General features: G+C 46.3%; 1 protein-coding gene across 2 annotated transcripts in view; it reads right to left on the bottom strand.

Annotated features, from left to right (window-relative positions):
* The window catches only part of LOC110530678 (CUGBP Elav-like family member 5), a 63,205-nt gene that overhangs the window by 4,525 nt on the left and 42,312 nt on the right, over positions 1-16,368 (bottom strand). Inside the window, exons 5-11 of one of the 2 annotated variants that reach the window (XM_036986328.1) lie at positions 5,474-5,553; positions 5,226-5,375; positions 4,795-4,942; positions 1,544-1,774; positions 901-990; positions 296-439; positions 54-196 (exon numbers count right to left, since the gene is read on the bottom strand). In XM_036986328.1, the coding sequence (XP_036842223.1) occupies positions 69-196; positions 296-439; positions 901-990; positions 1,544-1,774; positions 4,795-4,942; positions 5,226-5,375; positions 5,474-5,553 (971 nt within the window). In that variant the 3' untranslated portion in view covers positions 54-68. The remainder of the gene's footprint in view (positions 1-53; positions 197-295; positions 440-900; positions 991-1,543; positions 1,775-4,794; positions 4,943-5,225; positions 5,376-5,473; positions 5,554-16,368) is intronic. The other variant, XM_036986329.1, reaches the window with a different exon arrangement.

Raw genomic sequence — 16,368 nt, 5'->3', positions numbered from 1 at the left:
AACAGCATTGATAAAAACACTAATAACTTATAATAGTAGACACAGGTTTTTACCTTTGCTGTGGGGTGTCAGTAGGGACGGCTGGCGTCTTTGGGACGTTTCAGCTGCACCTTTAGTCTCTTCATGCCGATCTGGAAACCATTCATGGCCTGGATGGCAGCCTGGGCACTGCCCGGGTTATCAAAGCTCACAAAGCCTGCATACATACAGACACAGACAGATTCTCTGAATGGTTGGTGGTAGCGTCAATCACCTAGGCGCTGGTTGTGTTTGGTTAGAAACATTTGTCACTCACCAAAACACTTGCTCTGATTGGTGGCTCTGTCCATGAATACCTTGGAGGAGATGACATTGCCGAAAGGCAGGAACATCTGCATCAGCTCGTTATCCCCAAACTCCTGGGGCAGGTGGTAGATGAACAGGTTACATCCCTCTGGTCCTGGAACACACACATGCATGGACACACACACACACACACACACCACACACAGTTAGAGGCACTCACCCTAGTATCATGATTGTACAGTATATTTTTAACACACAAAATCATCATGATCCCCACTAAGGTTGCTGCACATTGTAATTATGGAACTGGCACTGATCCTGTACATATCTTTTTTTTGTTGGTTCTTCTCGTCTTCTTACTTCAAATTAGTACATTATATTAGTACCTTATATTAGTACTATATAGTAATACATTATATTAGTACTTTGTATTAGTACTTTAAATGATTTCCTCTCACATTGATAGTGAATACGTCGGGAAATAGCCTGTAAGTTAGCATTTCACTGTTCTGTTTTACACCTGCTGTATCTTGTGCATGTGACAAATAAGCTTTGAAACTTGATACTCATGATGTTGTTGATAATGATGAATAATTAGTAAATATAGTTACTCACCCTCACCTTCCCTCTGTTGTTGGCCAATGACCTGAGGGTGCTGTGCCAGAGACTGACCTACAGGCGTCAGTGTAGTCGCTGGGTAGATGGCTACAGAGAGGAAAGGGAGGAGGGGAGGAAGAAAAGAGGGAGAGAGAGAGAGGAGAGCAGAGCGACAGAGAGAGAGGGAGAGAGAAAGAGAGACAGAGGAAAGACAGAGAGAAAGAGAGAGGGAGAGAGACAGAGGAAATACAGAGAGAAAGAGAGAGAGGGAGAGAGAGGAGAGCAGAGCAGAGAGACAGAGAGAGAGGGAGAGAAAAAGAGACAGGAAAGGCAGAGAGAGAAAGAGAGAGAGAGGAGAGCAGAGCAGAGAGAGAAAGAGAGAGAAAGAAAAGACAATGAGGAGAGAGAGAAAGAGAGGAGAGAAAGAGTGGAGACAGAGAAAGTGCGAGAGAGAGAGAGAGAGAAAGAGAGAGAGAAGACAAAGAGGAGAGAGAAAAAGGGAGAGAGAGATAGATAGGCAGTAAGAGGGATGAAGTGAAAAAGAAAAGAGAGAGCGTGGGGATTGAGTTAGTCCTTTATGAGTCACATTCAACAGACTCTGGTGAAGACCTGGATGTATCAAGATCAGGATTTGAGAACAGAGATGTGTAGTGGACTGCACCTGTGTATTGCTGCACCCCAGTAAAGGTTTGTTGCAGTGTGTCTGCAGCAGTGGGGCTCTGGGTGGAGTAGGGGGGCAGGCCGTTGGTGTAGAGGGTCTCCAGAGGGTGCACGTTAGCCTGGGGGGCGAGGCCCGTATACCCGTTCATCATGGGGGTCACCAGATTGGGCAGGGAGGAGGGCATGGTGGACGGAGGGGAGCTCAGACCTGCAGTGGGGGAATACAAACTCACTACACCGAGACAGAAATGATCACTACACCAGAGACAGAAATCCTCACTACACCAGAGACAGAAATGATCACTACACCAGAGACAGAAATCCTGACTACACCAGAGACAGAAATCCTCACTACACCAGAGACAGAAATCCTCACTACACCAGAGACAGAAATCCTCACTACACCAGAGACAGAAATTCTCACTACACCAGAGACAGAAATCCTCACTACACCAGAGACAGAAATCCTCTCTACACCAGAGACAGAAATGATCACTACACCAGAGACAGAAATGATCACTACACCAGAGACAGAAATCATCACTACACCAGAGACAGAAATCATCACTACACCAGACATAGATTGGAGTCAATGTGTATGAGAGAAAATGGGAGAGATTTTTTTTTTATTTGGTAAAAGACCAAGTCCATATTATGGCAAGAACAGGTCAAATAAGCAAAGAGTCCATCATTACTTTAAGACATAAAGGTCAGTCAATATGGAAAATGTCAATAACCTTTAACATTTCTTGAAGTGCAGTCGCAAATACCATCAAGCGCTATGACGAAACTGACTCTCATGAGGACCACCACAGGAAAGGACTGTACGCAGTCAGTATTCAACGGGACTGAACAGTATGCAACAGATAAACTGTGACTAGATCGGACCAACACACCTGTAATGTTTTGTACAAAGCGGTTGGAAGAGAACTGTATTGTTTGTGAAACTATGATTGCGTTCTGAACCAAACTTACCTCTGACCCAAACTTACCTCTGACCCAAAACTTACCTCTGACCCAAAACTTACCTCTGACCCAAAACTTACCTCTGACCCAAAACTTACCTCTGACCCAAAACTTACCTCTGACCCAAAACTTACCTCTGACCCAAAACTTACCTCTGACCCAAACTTACCTCTGACCCAAACTTACCTCTGACCCAAACTTTCCTCTGACCCAAACTTACCTCTGCTGCAGAGGATACGTTCATTAGAGTTACCAGCCTCAGATTGCAGCCCAAATAAATGCTTCACAGAGTTCAAATGACAGACACATCTCAAAATCAACTGTTCAGCGTAAATCAGGCCTTCATGGTTGAATTGCTGCAAAGAAACCACTACTAAAGGACACCAATAAGAACAAGAGACTTGCTTGGGACAAGAAACATGAGCAATGGACATTAGACTGGTGGAAATCTGTCCTTTGGTCTGATGAGTCCAAATTTGAGCGAACTTGACACAACTGTGGGAAGCATTGGAGTCAACATGGGCCAGCATCCCTGTTGGAACGGCAACGGCACCTTGTAGAATCCATGTCCCCACGAATTGAGGCTGTTCTGAGGGCGAAACGGTATAAGGCTCAAAAGGTGTTCCTAATGTTTTTTACACTCAGTGTATTTATGTGTGTGTGTGTGTGTGTGTGTGTGTGTGTGTGTGTGTGTGTGTGTGTGTGTGTGTGTGTGTGTGTGTGTGTGTGTGGTGTGTGTGTGTGTGTGAGAGAGAGAATGTGTACAAGTGTGTGTGGGGTTAACAGCAGGCTTCTCAAAGCTCACAAGGTGATGAAATCACTCTGCAATGTCAGCATATCCATGCAATGACATGCAACTCACTGAGGCAGCAACAGAGGCATTTTACGGTTCTCCCTGCCTACTGTCTTGTCTACAACTGCGACAAATAAAGATTTTGTCCCACAGTGAAATGGGCTGGATGTTTGTCTGCACTAAACTGATACATCCTCGGGAGGGACATAAGGCCTTCTCCTATTTGCATAATATTGTGTGTACTGGGTAAATACAGTAAATACTGTATTTGTGATCAGATAGCCTTTAGTGGTGTGTGTTTGTGTGTGTATGTATGTGTGTGTGTATGTATGTGTGTATATGTATGTGTGTGTGTGTGTGCATCCATGCGTGCGTGTAAGAGAGAAGAAAAGACAGAGAGAAAGACAGACAGAGACAAAGAGATAGAAAGCAATACAGAGAGAGAGAATGATAGAAAGCAATACAGAGAGAGAGAATGATAGAAAGCAATACAGAGAGAGAGAATGATAGAAAGCGATACAGAGAGAGAGAATGATAGAAAGCGATACAGAGAGAGAGAATGATAGAAAGCGATACAGAGAGAGAGAATGATAGAAAGCGATACAGAGAGAGAGAATGATAGAAAGCGATACAGAGAGAGAGAATGATAGAAAGCGATACAGAGAGAGAGAATGATAGAAAGCGATACAGAGCTACAGAGATAGAGAGTGATACAAGGCGATACAGAGAGAGGAAGATAGAATAAAGTGATACAGAGATAGAGGATGATAAAGTGATACAGAGAGAGGATGATAAAGTGATACAGAGCTATAGGATGATAGAATAAATGATACAGAGAAAGAGGATGATAGAATAAATGATACAGAGCTATAGGTGCTGGAAGGTGTACAGTATATGTTCATTAATGGCCTATAAAACATGAAACACTTTAATGGACCACATAGATTACCCCACAGTAATATGAATTTAGCAGATCTATAAAACAGGACTCCTATTTAGCTCAGTGTAGACTGTGAAGACCCGAGTAGAATAGGTTATATCACAATAAATATATTTTCCTGGATATAGTTTGGTCATGTCTGCTGGAGTGATTTAGACCTAGAAACCAGGTGTGTACACTCTCTCTAGAGCAATGAATTGATCATAAGTTGGTCGTTCATTAAGCTAAATGAGAATACGAAGTCAGGCTGCCTATAGTGTGTATCCAGTGCAGAGTTACACTCTTCTGATTCTGTTGGATCAATGGTGAATTGTAACACGACCCTCAGTCAGACAGCGATAGATCTCAGGACCGCGTAGTGATATCTGATACCACACAGTTTACAAGACCTCTATGTAACTGACCAGGTATTGAACACAGGTCATCTGAGCACCTTCAAACTGTGAGGTGCAAGAGTTAAAGCTTTAGGCATTAGCCCTGGGGGATAACACATATTTTCAGGCCTCCAACCCTACTCATCATGAATGTTGCTGAATTATCCTATGTGACTGACCTGACACGGAGTTGAGGGGGTTGGGCGGCAGGCCATTCATGGTTAGCGCCCCCACCTGGTGGAGCTGGGCGGAGGGGAAGGAGAGGCTGGGGGCCAGGTAGCCCCCCTGAGACACAGCCATCACCGCAGCCTGCTGCTGCTGCATCAACTGATGAGGGGAGGAGACGGAGAGGGGAAGAAAGAAAGGAGAGAGATGGGATGAGAGAAACCTGTCAGGATACCAAATTGTGTGTGTGTGTGTGTGTGTGTGTGTGCGTGCGTGTCTGTCTGTATGTGTGTGTGTGTGTCTGCACATGTGCATGTGTGTGTGCATGTATGTGTGAGTGCGTGTACGTGTGAGTGCGTGTGTGTGTGTGTATGTGTGAGTGTGTTGATGTGTGAGTGCGTGCGTGTGTGTGAGTGTCTGCACATGTGCGTGTGTGTGTGCTTACGGCATGTGTGTAGCTGCTGTAGCTAGTGAACGTGGGTAGAGAGACAGAGGGGTTAAACATGCCAAACTGTCCAGCCATCTGCTGCATGCGCCGTAGGGTTCTCTCCTTGTCTGTGTCTGCAAACTTCACCACCAGGCTGGATGACGCTCCCTAGAGGGGAGAGAAATAACATGGATTAGTGGTGTGTGTGTGTGTGTGTGTGTGTGTGTGAGTGTGTGTGAGTGTGTGAGTGTGTGTGTTATACTCACAGGCATCGTCTGACTCCCATGCAGGGAGCTGATGGCAGACTGAGCTTCAGAGTGAGTAGAGAACTTCACAAACGCACAACCTAGAGAGAGAGAGAAAGACAGAGGAGAGAGAGAGGGGAGAGAGAGGAGAGGAGAGAGGGAGCAAAAGAGAGAGCGGGAGGGAGTGAGAGAGAGAGGGAATGGGAGAGAGAGAGAGAGAGGGAGAGAGGAGAGAGGGAGGGAATGGGAGAGAGAGGGGAGTTAGGAGTGAGGAGAGGGGAGAGAGGAGAGAGGAGAGAGAGCGAGAGATCGGAGAGAGTCACAGAGACAGACAGAGAGAAAGATAGAGGAGAGAGAGACAGAGGAGAGAGAGGAGTTGGAGCTGCATTTCCTGACAAAATGTAAAAAATATAAAACAATTAGAGAGTGTCATTTCCCCAAATGTGAAACCCTTATTCAAGGTTTCAAAGACATCTCTGATGAGAGTAGACTACCCGTCCTGTTGGGGGAGGAGGCAGAGAGCTGTGGGTTGGCAGCGCACTACATTGCTGCCTGCCATAAGTTGAGGGACTGTGTCTGACAGACCAATCAACCTGCACATGTACTCTACTGTATGCTTATTGTTATTGTTCAATGTATGGTTATTTTAACCCTTGGTTATTGTTGTTACTGTTGTTCCGTTGACAATTTGGATTCTCAGCTCAGGACAGACGGGAGACTCTGGCAGCTCAGGACAGACGGGGGGCGACTGGCAGCTCAGGACAGACGGGGGGAGACTCTTGCAGCTCAGGACAGACGGGGGGAGACTCTGGCAGCTCAGGACAGACGGGGGGAGACTCTGGCAGCTCAGGACCGCCGGGGGGAGACTTTGGCAGCTCAGGACCGCCGGGGGGAGACTCTGGCAGCTCAGGACAGACGGGGGGAGACTCTGGCAGCTCAGGACAGATGGGGGGAGACTCTTGCAGCTCAGGACAGACGGGGGGAGACTCTGGCAGCTGGCACCGGATAGACCGGACCGTGAAGACGCACAGGAGGTCTCGAGCACCGAGCCTGCCCAACCCTACCTGGCTGTATGCTCCCCGTAGCCAGGCCAGTGCGGCGAGGTGGAATAGCCCGCACTGGGCTGTGCTGGTGAACCGGGGACACCATGCGTGGGGCTGGTGCCATGTACCCCTGCCCGAGGAGGCGCACTGGAGACCAGATGCGCTGAGCCGGCTTCATGGCACCTGGCTCGATGCCCACTCTAGCCCTGCCGATACGAGGCGCTGCAATGTACCGCACCGGGCTATGCACACGCACCGGGGCACGGGAGTTGGCGCAGGTCTCCTACCTGACTTCGTGCGCACCCCCCCTTACATCTTCCAGCCACGCTGCCATGCTGCCTCCTCATACCGCCGCCTCTCCGCTTTCGCTGCCTCCAGCTCTGCCTTGGGGCGGCGATATTACCCAGCCTGTGCCCAGGGCCCTGTGCCATCCAAAATCTCCTCGCAAGTCCAGTTCTCCAGGTATCGCTGCCTCTCGTCACCACGCTGCTTGGTCCTTTGGTGGTGGGTGTTTTTGTAATGGCAGTTGGACAGGTGGGGGACTCCGGCAGCGCCGGAGAGGAGGAAGGCTCTGGCAGCGCTGGACGGAGGAGCTATGGTGCCTCTGGACTGAGGGGCGGAAGCTCTGGCAGCGCCGGACAGGCGGGAGCACCTGTAGGGATGAGACGGAGAGACAGCCTGGTGCGGGGGGCTGCCACCGAAGGGCTGGGGCGTGGAGGTGGTACTGGATAGACCGGACCGTGCAGGCGCACTGGAGCTCTTGAGCACCGAGCCTGCCCAACCTTACCTGGTTGAATGCTCCCGGTCGCCCTGCCAGTGCGGCAAGGTGGAATAGCCCGCACTGGGCTGTGCTGGCGAACCGGGGACACCATGCGTAAGGCTGCTGCCATGTACGCCGGCCCAAGGAGACGCACTGGAGACCAGATGTGTAGAGCCGGCTTCATGGCACCTGGCTCAATGCCCACTCTAGCCCGGCCGATGCGAGGAGCTGGTATGTACCGCACCGGGCTATGCACCCGCACTGGGGACACCGTGCACTCCACAGCATAACACAGTGCCTGCCCGGTCACTCTCGCCCTCCGGTAAGCACAGGAAGTTGGCGCAGGTCTCCTACCTGGCTTCGCCACACTTCCTGTGTGCCCCCCCAATACATTTTTGGGGCTGACTCTCGGGCTTCCATCCACGCCGCCGTGCTGCCTCCTCATACCAGCGCCTCTCCGCCTTCGCTGCCTCCAGCTCCTCTTTGGGGCGGCGATATTCTCCTGGCTGTGCCCAGGGTCCGTCCAACTCATCCTCCCATGTCCATTCCTCCTTGCGCTGCTTGTGCTGTCACTGCCTGTCACCACGCCGCTTGGTCCGTGGTTGGTGGGTGATTCTGTCACGATCGTCGTATGAAGCGGACCAAAGCGCAGCGTGGTGTGAATGCATCATTTAATAGATGACAAAAAACACGAAGTAAACTGTACAAAAACAATAAACAAATAACGACCGTGAAGCTATCATAAGAACTGTGCTGACATACGCAACTAACATAGACAATAACCCACAATGACAAAACAGGCTACCTAAATATGATTCTCAATCAGAGACAACTGTCTATTGTTGTCTCTGATTGAGAACCATACTTAGGTAGCCCTTTTTCCTAACTGTCTTTGTGGGAGGTTAACTTTGTTTGTGGCACATAGCCCTTTAGCTTCACGGTTGTTTTGAATTGTTTATTGTTTTTGTCGCCGTCAATTAAATAATGGAATATGTACGCTCACCACGCTGCACTTTGGTTTACTTCTGTTGACGGCCGTGACAACAACAACACCCCCTTATTAAACAGACCCGGAGAGCTGGAGGTGGAGAGAGACATATCTGCACTCTGGACTGTGGTGAGACAACTTCAACAATATAAAAAGCAAGAGCAGGAGAAGAACAGAGCGCTAGAGGAGAGGATCAGGCTGCTGGAGGAGAGGATCAGACTGCTGGAGGAGAGGATCAGACTGCTGGAGGAGAGGATCAGACTGCTGGAGGAGAGGATCAGACTGCTGGAGGAGAGGATCAGACTACTGGAGGAGAAGATCAGACTGCTGGAGGAGAGGATCAGACTGATGGAGGAGAGGATCAGACTGCTGGAGGAGAGGATCAGACTGCTGGAGGAGAGGATCAGACTACTGGAGGAGAAGATCAGACTGCTGGAGGAGAGGATCAGACTGATGGAGGAGAGGATCAGACTGCTGGAGGAGAGGATCAGACTGCTGGAGGAGAAGATCAGACTGCTGGAGGAGAGGTTGAGGGGGATGGCGTGTGATAGAGAACAACCCACTAGAGAGGTGGCCACCCCAGCAGAGAAGCCAGCAGAACAGCCCACCTCAGATCTTGACAAAAGTCTCGACACCACAGCAGAACAGTCCACCCCAGACCTGACCATAGCGTCGACACCACAGCAGAACAGACAAATGAAGAACCCCCCCTGTCAGCCACCCTAATAGCCCTCCTGACAACCCCCCCCCCCCCCCCCCCCCCCCCCACGCCGAGTGAGAACATACACAAGACACAGATTGTACTCCTTGTGGACTCAAATGGGAAAAATATACAAGAAAAAAAAAACCTTTTGGTCTAAACTCTGGTGTCAAAAACACCCAGCCTGCCCTAGACCTGTCTGAGGACCAACTAGGTTCACCTAGCCACATAATAATACACACAGGCACAAACGACCTGAAAACACAGCAGGAAAGGGTGGCCACAGCACTGAAGGGAGGGATTGAAAAAGCTTCTTCTACTTTCCCCAATGCATAAGTGGTTATCTCCACCCTGCTAACATGAAAAGACTTCCACCCTGCTACCATACTGCGGGTAAATGCAAGTATTTTCTGTGACTGTGCCTCAGAACCAAATGTTTTCCTGGCCCACCACTCCACCCTGGACTAGAACAGCCTCTATGACCAGGTCCACCTCTACAAGGCAGCAGTGCCCACCACTCCACCCTGGACTTGATCAGCCTCTATGACCAGGTCCACCTATACAAGGCAGCAGTGCCCACCTTCAGTGCCCACCAGGACTCTAAAGGACATCGCTCTCAAGCGTGTCCCCAACAATTCACACAGGAGCAACAGATCAATAGACACCCGCCCAGACCAGCGAGACACTCTCCCAGACATGCGGGACCCCCCCCCCGGACCTACACATAGAGGACCCACGCCGAGAGGACCTACATCCAGACCACAACACCACCGGCCACATACACACCCCCACCCCAACCAATCAACACCAGATGCTCAGCAGGCTCTGCTCACACTTACTGGTCTGAGGCCAAACCACACAACCAACAACATTGGACACTTTATGGAACACAAAGACTTCACTATCTCATCCTGGAATATCCAAGGCCTGAGGTCATCTGCCTTTGGCCTAAAGAGCAGGAACCCAGACTTCACCAAAGAAATCGGAAATACAGACATCCTACAAGAAACCTGGTATAGAGGAGACGGACCCACTGGTTGCCCTCTAGGTTACAGAGAGCTGGTAGTCCATCCACCAAACTACCAGGTGTGAAACAGGGAAGGGACTCAGAGGTATGCTAATTTGGTATAGAGCAGACCTAACTCACTCCATTAAATTAATCAAAACATGAACACTTTACATTTGGCTAGAAATTCAAAAGGACATGATCTTAACAGAGAAAAATGTCCTCCTGTGTGCTACCTATATCCCCCCACTAGAATCCCCATACTTTAATGAAGACAGCTTCTCCATCCTGGAGGGGGAAATCAATCATTTCAAAGCCCAGGGACATGTACTAGTCTGTGGTGACCTAAATGCCAGAACCGGACAAGAACCTGACACCCTCAGCACACAGGGGGACAAACACCTGCCTGGAGGTGACAACATTCCCTCCCCCATATGCCCCCCTAGGCACAACTATGACAACATTAACCAACAAAAACGGGTCACAACTCCTGCAGCTCTGTCACACGCTGGGTATGTACATAGTCAATGGTAGGCTTCGAGGGGACTCCTATGGTTGGAACACTTATAGCTCATCTCCTGGCAGTAGTACGGTGGATTACTTTTCACTGACCTCAACCCAGAGTCTCTCAGAGTGTTCACATTCAGCCCACTGACACCCCTGTCAGACCACAGCAAAATCACAGTCTACTTGAACAGAGCAATACTCAATCATGAGGCATCAAAGCCAAAGGAACTGAGTAATATTTAGAAATGCTATAGATATAAGGAATGTAGTTTGAAAACCTACCAAAAAAACATTAGGCAACAACAAATTCAATCCCTTTTAGACAACTTCCTGGACAAAACGTTCCACTGTAATAGTGAAGGTGTAAACTTGGCAGTAGAAAATCTTAACAGTATATTTGACCTCTCAGCTTCCCAATCAAGTTTAAAAATCTGAAATAGAAAACCGAAGAAATTGAACAACTAATGACAAATGGTTTGATGAAGAATGCAAAAATCTAAGAAAGAAATTGAGAAACCTGTCCTACCAAAAACACAGAGACTCGGAAAACCTGAGTCTACGCCTTCACTATGGTGAATAACTAAAACAATACAGAAATACACTAAGGAAAAAGAAGGAACTGAACATCAGAAATCAGCTCAATGTAACTGAAGAATCCATAGACTCTAACCACTTCTCTGAAAATTGGAAAACACTAAACAAACAACAACACACAAAATGATCTATCCAAAATGGAGATGGATGGGTAAACCACTTCTCCAATCTTTTTGGCCCTATAACAAAGAACAAACAGTAAAAACATATACAAGATCAAATACAAATCTTAGAATCAACTATTAAAGACTACCAGTACCCATTGGATTCTCCAATCACATTGAATGAACTAAAGGACAAAATTAAAACCCTCCCACCTAAAAAGGCCTGTGATGTTGATGGTATCCTCAATGAAATGCTCAAATATACAGACAACAAATTTCAACTGGCTATACTAAAAGTCTTTAACATCATTCTCAGCTCTGGCATCTTCCCCAATATTTGGAACCAAGGACTGATCACCCCAATCCACATAAGTGGAGACAAAATTGACACCAATAACTACCATGGGAAATGCATCAACAGCAACCTTGGGAAAATCCTATGCATTATCATTAACAGCAGACTTGTACATTTCCTCAGTGAAAACAATGTACTGAGCAGATATCAGATTGACTTGTTAACAAACTATCGTACAACAGACCACGTATTCACCCTGCACACCCTAATTGACAACAAAAAAAACTATTGATTTCAAAAAAGCCTTCGACTCAATTTGGCATGAGGGTCTGCTATACAAATTGATGGCAAGTGGTGCTGGGGGAACAATATACAACATTATAAAATCTATGTACACAAACAACAAGTGTGCAGTTAAAATTGCCAGAAAAACACACATTTCTTCCCACAGGGCCATGGGGTTAGACAGGGATGCAGCTTAAGCCCCACCCTCTTCAACATATATATCAACAAATTGGCGAGGGCACTAGAAAAGTCTGCAGCACCCGGGCTCACCCTACTAGAATCTGAAGTCAAATGCCTACTGTTTGTTGATGATCTGGTGTTTCTGTCACCAACCAAGAAGGGCCTACAGCAGCAACTAGATCTCTGCACAGATTCTGCCAGACCTGGGCCCTGACAGTAAATCTCAGTAAGACCAAAGTGATGGTGTTCCAAAAAAGGTCCAGTCACCAGGACCACAAATACAAATTCCATCTAGACACCGTTGACCTAGAGCACACAAAAAACTATACATACCTTGGCCTGAACATTAGCGCCACAGGTAATTTCCACAAAGCTGTGAACAATCTGAGAGACAAGGCAAGAAGAGCATTCTATGCCATCAAAAGGAACATAAAATTCAACTTACCAATTAGGATCTGGCTAAAAGTACTTGAATCAGTTATACAACCCATTGCCCTTTATGGTTGTGAGGTCTGGGGTTCGCTCACCAAGAGTCCCTGGTCCTGGAGCTCTGTTCACAAACACCAACAGAACCCACAGAGCTCCAGGACAGCAACACAATTAGACCCAACCAAATCATGAGAAAACTACTTGACACATTGGAAAGAATTAACAAAAAAACTGAACAAACTTGAATGCAATTTGGCCCTAAACAGAGAGTACACAGTGGCAGAATACCTGACCACTGTGACTGAGCCAAACTTAAGGAAAGCGTTGACTATGTTAAGTTCCTCGACGTACACATCACGGACAAACTGAATTGGTCCACCCACACAGACAGCGTCGTGAAGAAGGCGCAACAGCGCCTCTTCAAATTCAGGAGGCCGAAGAAATTTGGTTTGTCACCAAAAGCACTCACAAACTTCTACAGATGCACAATCGAGAGCATCCTGTTTGGCTGTATCACCGCCTGGTACGGCAACTGCTCCGCCCATAACTGTAAGGCTCTCCAGAGGGTAGTGAGGTCTGCACAACGCATCACCGGGGGCAAACTACCTGCCCTCCAGGACACCTACACCACCCGATGTCACAGGAAGGCCATAAAGATTATCAAGGACAACAATCACCCGAGCCACTGCCTGTTCACCCCACTATCATCCAGAAGGCAATGTCAGTACAGGTGCATCAAAGCAGGGACCGAGAGACTGAAAAACAGCTTCTATCTCAAGGCCACCACTAACATTGAGTGGCTGCTGCCAACACACTGACTCAACTCCAGCCACTTGAATAATGGGAATTTATGAAAATTTATGTAAAATATATCACTAGCCACTTTAAACAATGCTACTTAATATAATGTTTACATACCCTACATTATTCATCTAATATGTATATGTATATACTGTACTCTATCATCTACTGCATCTGTATGTAATACATGTATCACTAGCCACTTTAAACTATGCCACTTTGTTTACATACCCTACATTACTCATCTCATATGTATATACTGTACTCGATACCATCTACTGCATCTTGCCTATGCCGTTCTGTACCATCACTCATTCATATATCTTTATGTACATATTCTTTATCCCTTTACACTTGTGTGTATAAGGTAGTAGTTGTGGAATTGTTAGGTTAGATTACTTGTTGGTTATTACTGCATTGTCGGAACTAGAAGCACAAGCATTTCGCTACACTCGCATTAACATCTGCTAACCATGTGTATGTGACAAATACATTTGATTTGATTTGACTCAGTGAGCATAGCCTTGCTATTGAGAAAGACCACCATAGGCAGACATGGCTCTCAAGAGAAGACAGGTTATGTGCACACTGCCCACAAAATGAGGTGGAAACTGAGCTGCACTTTCTAACCTCCTGCCCAATGTATGACCATATTAGAGACACATATTTCCCTCAGATTACACAGATCCACAAAGAATTTGAAAACAAACCGAATTTTGATAAACTCCCATATCTACTGGGTGAAATACCACAGTGTGCCATCCCAGCATCGAGATTTTTGACCAGTTGCCACAAGAAAAGGTCAACCAGTGAAGAACAAACACTGTTGTAAATACAACCCATATTTATGTTTATTTATTTTCCCTTTTGTACTTTAACCATTTTTACATCATTACAACACTGTATATATACATAATATGACATTTGTAATGTCTTCATTATTTTGGAACTTCTGTGAGTGTAATGTTTACTGTTCATTTTTATTGTTTCTTTCACTTTTGTATATTATCTAATTCACTTGCTTTGGCAATGTTAACATATGCTTCCTATGACAATAAAGCCCCTTGAATTGAATTGAAGTCTGTATACCTGTCTCGCTTTCCTCTCAAATGTAGTATTCACACACTTACCTTTTGACTTTCAGTTGACCACATTTTCTGTGTCTTTGAGCGAGTGTCTCCACACAGACCTGACTAGAAGATTATTTTGGGTTTGTGACCAATGTGTGTGTTTATGGGTGTGTGTTTTTTTTGTGTGCTGTCACGCGTTGCCTGCCAGGTATTGTCTTCCCTCACTGCAGTGCAGAGTGTGAAATGAGTTCTGTCACTGCAGTGTCAAGCCAATGTGTCAGCTATCACACAGGCGTAACATTGCTCTGACATGGGAGAGGCAAGTTTGAGACACTGGGAAAATGTGTGTGTGTGTGTGTGTGTGTGTGTGTGTGTGTGTGTGTGTGTGTGTGTGTGTGTGTGTGTGTGTGTGTGTGTGTGTGTGTGTGTGTGTACAGGAAGAACAATATCATTGTGACATGAGAGAGATAGATATGAGAATACAGAAAATGTAATATGTAAAACTTACCTGTACTGGAACACAACAGAAGATGATTCTAGGGATTTTTTAAATTTAAATTTTACATCTAGTTTCTCTCCTCTCCATCTTCTCCTAGTCTACTTTCCTTCCCTCCGCTCATTTAGTTTCTCAGCAAGAGCGACATCGTTGATATATATAGAGAAAAGAGTCGGCCCGAGAATTGAACCCTGTGGTACCCCCATAGAGACTGGCCAGAGGTCCGGACAGTCCCTCCAACACTGAACTGTCTGAGAAGTAGTTGGTGAACCAGGCGAGGCAGTCATTTGAGAAACCAAGGCTGTTGAGTTGATTTAGCTACCAATAAGATTGGGGCAGTAGTGTTAGACTGACTACAACATGTTGTTAGAACAAGACCAGTTTAGCATTTAAAAAAAAAAGCATTGTCTTTTTTTGCAAATCCAATTGCTTTCAAACAACAAGCCTAGCTAATGCCATGGAAACTAGAGTATTCAACCCAACAACCCTAGCTAATGCCATGGAAACTAGAGTATTCAACCCAACAACCCTAGCTAATGCCATGGAAACTAGAGTATTCAACCCAACAACCCTAGCTAATGCCATGGAAACTAGAGTATTTAACCCAACAACCCTGGCTAATGCCATGGAAACTAGAGTATTCAACCCAACAACCCTAGCTAATGCCATGGAAACTAGAGTATTCAACCCAACAACCCTGGCTAATGACATGGAAACTAGAGTATTCAACCCAACAACCCTAGCTAATGCCATGGAAACTAGAGTATTCAACCCAACAAACCTAGCTAATGACATGGAAACTAGAGTATTCAACCCAACAACCCTGGCTAATGCCATGTAAACTAGAGTATTCAACCCAACAACCCTAGCTAATGCCATGGAAACTAGAGTATTTAACCCAACAACCCTAGCTAATGCCATGTAAACTAGAGTATTCAACCCAACAACCCTAGCTAATGACATGGAAACTAGAGTATTCAACCCAACAACCCTGGCTAATGCCATGGAAACTAGAGTATTTAACCCAACAACCCTGGCTAATGACATGGAAACTAGAGTATTCAACCCAACAACACTAGCTAATGACATGGAAACTAGAGTATTCAACCCAACAACCCTGGCTAATGACATGGAAACTAGAGTATTTAACCCAACAACCCTGGCTAATGCCATGGAAACTAGAGTATTCAACCCAACAACCCTAGCTAATGCCATGGAAACTAGAGTATTTAACCCAACAACCCTAGCTAATGCCATGGAAACTAGAGTATTTAACCCAACAACCCTAGCTAATGACATGGAAACTAGAGTATTCAACCCAACAACCCTGGCTAATGCCATGGAAACTAGAGTATTCAACCCAACAACCCTGGCTAATGCCATGGAAACTAGAGTATTCAACCCAACAACCCTGGCTAATGCCATGGAAACTAGAGTATTTAACTCAACAAGCCTAGCTAATGCCATGGAAACTAGAGTATTCAACCCAACAACCCTTGCTAATGCCATGGAAACTATAGTATTTAACCCAACAACCCTAGCTAATGCCATGGAAACTAGAGTATTCAACCCAACAACCCTGGCTAATGCCATGGAAACTAGAGTATTCAACCCAACAACCCTGGCTAATGCCATGGAAACTAGAGTATTCAACCCAA

This window comes from Oncorhynchus mykiss, chromosome 8, assembly GCF_013265735.2.
Source record: "Oncorhynchus mykiss isolate Arlee chromosome 8, USDA_OmykA_1.1, whole genome shotgun sequence".
Classification (NCBI taxonomy): Eukaryota; Metazoa; Chordata; class Actinopteri; order Salmoniformes; family Salmonidae; genus Oncorhynchus; species Oncorhynchus mykiss.
Note: the sequence above shows the minus strand (reverse complement) of the source record. Positions and strands in the feature narration are given on the sequence as shown.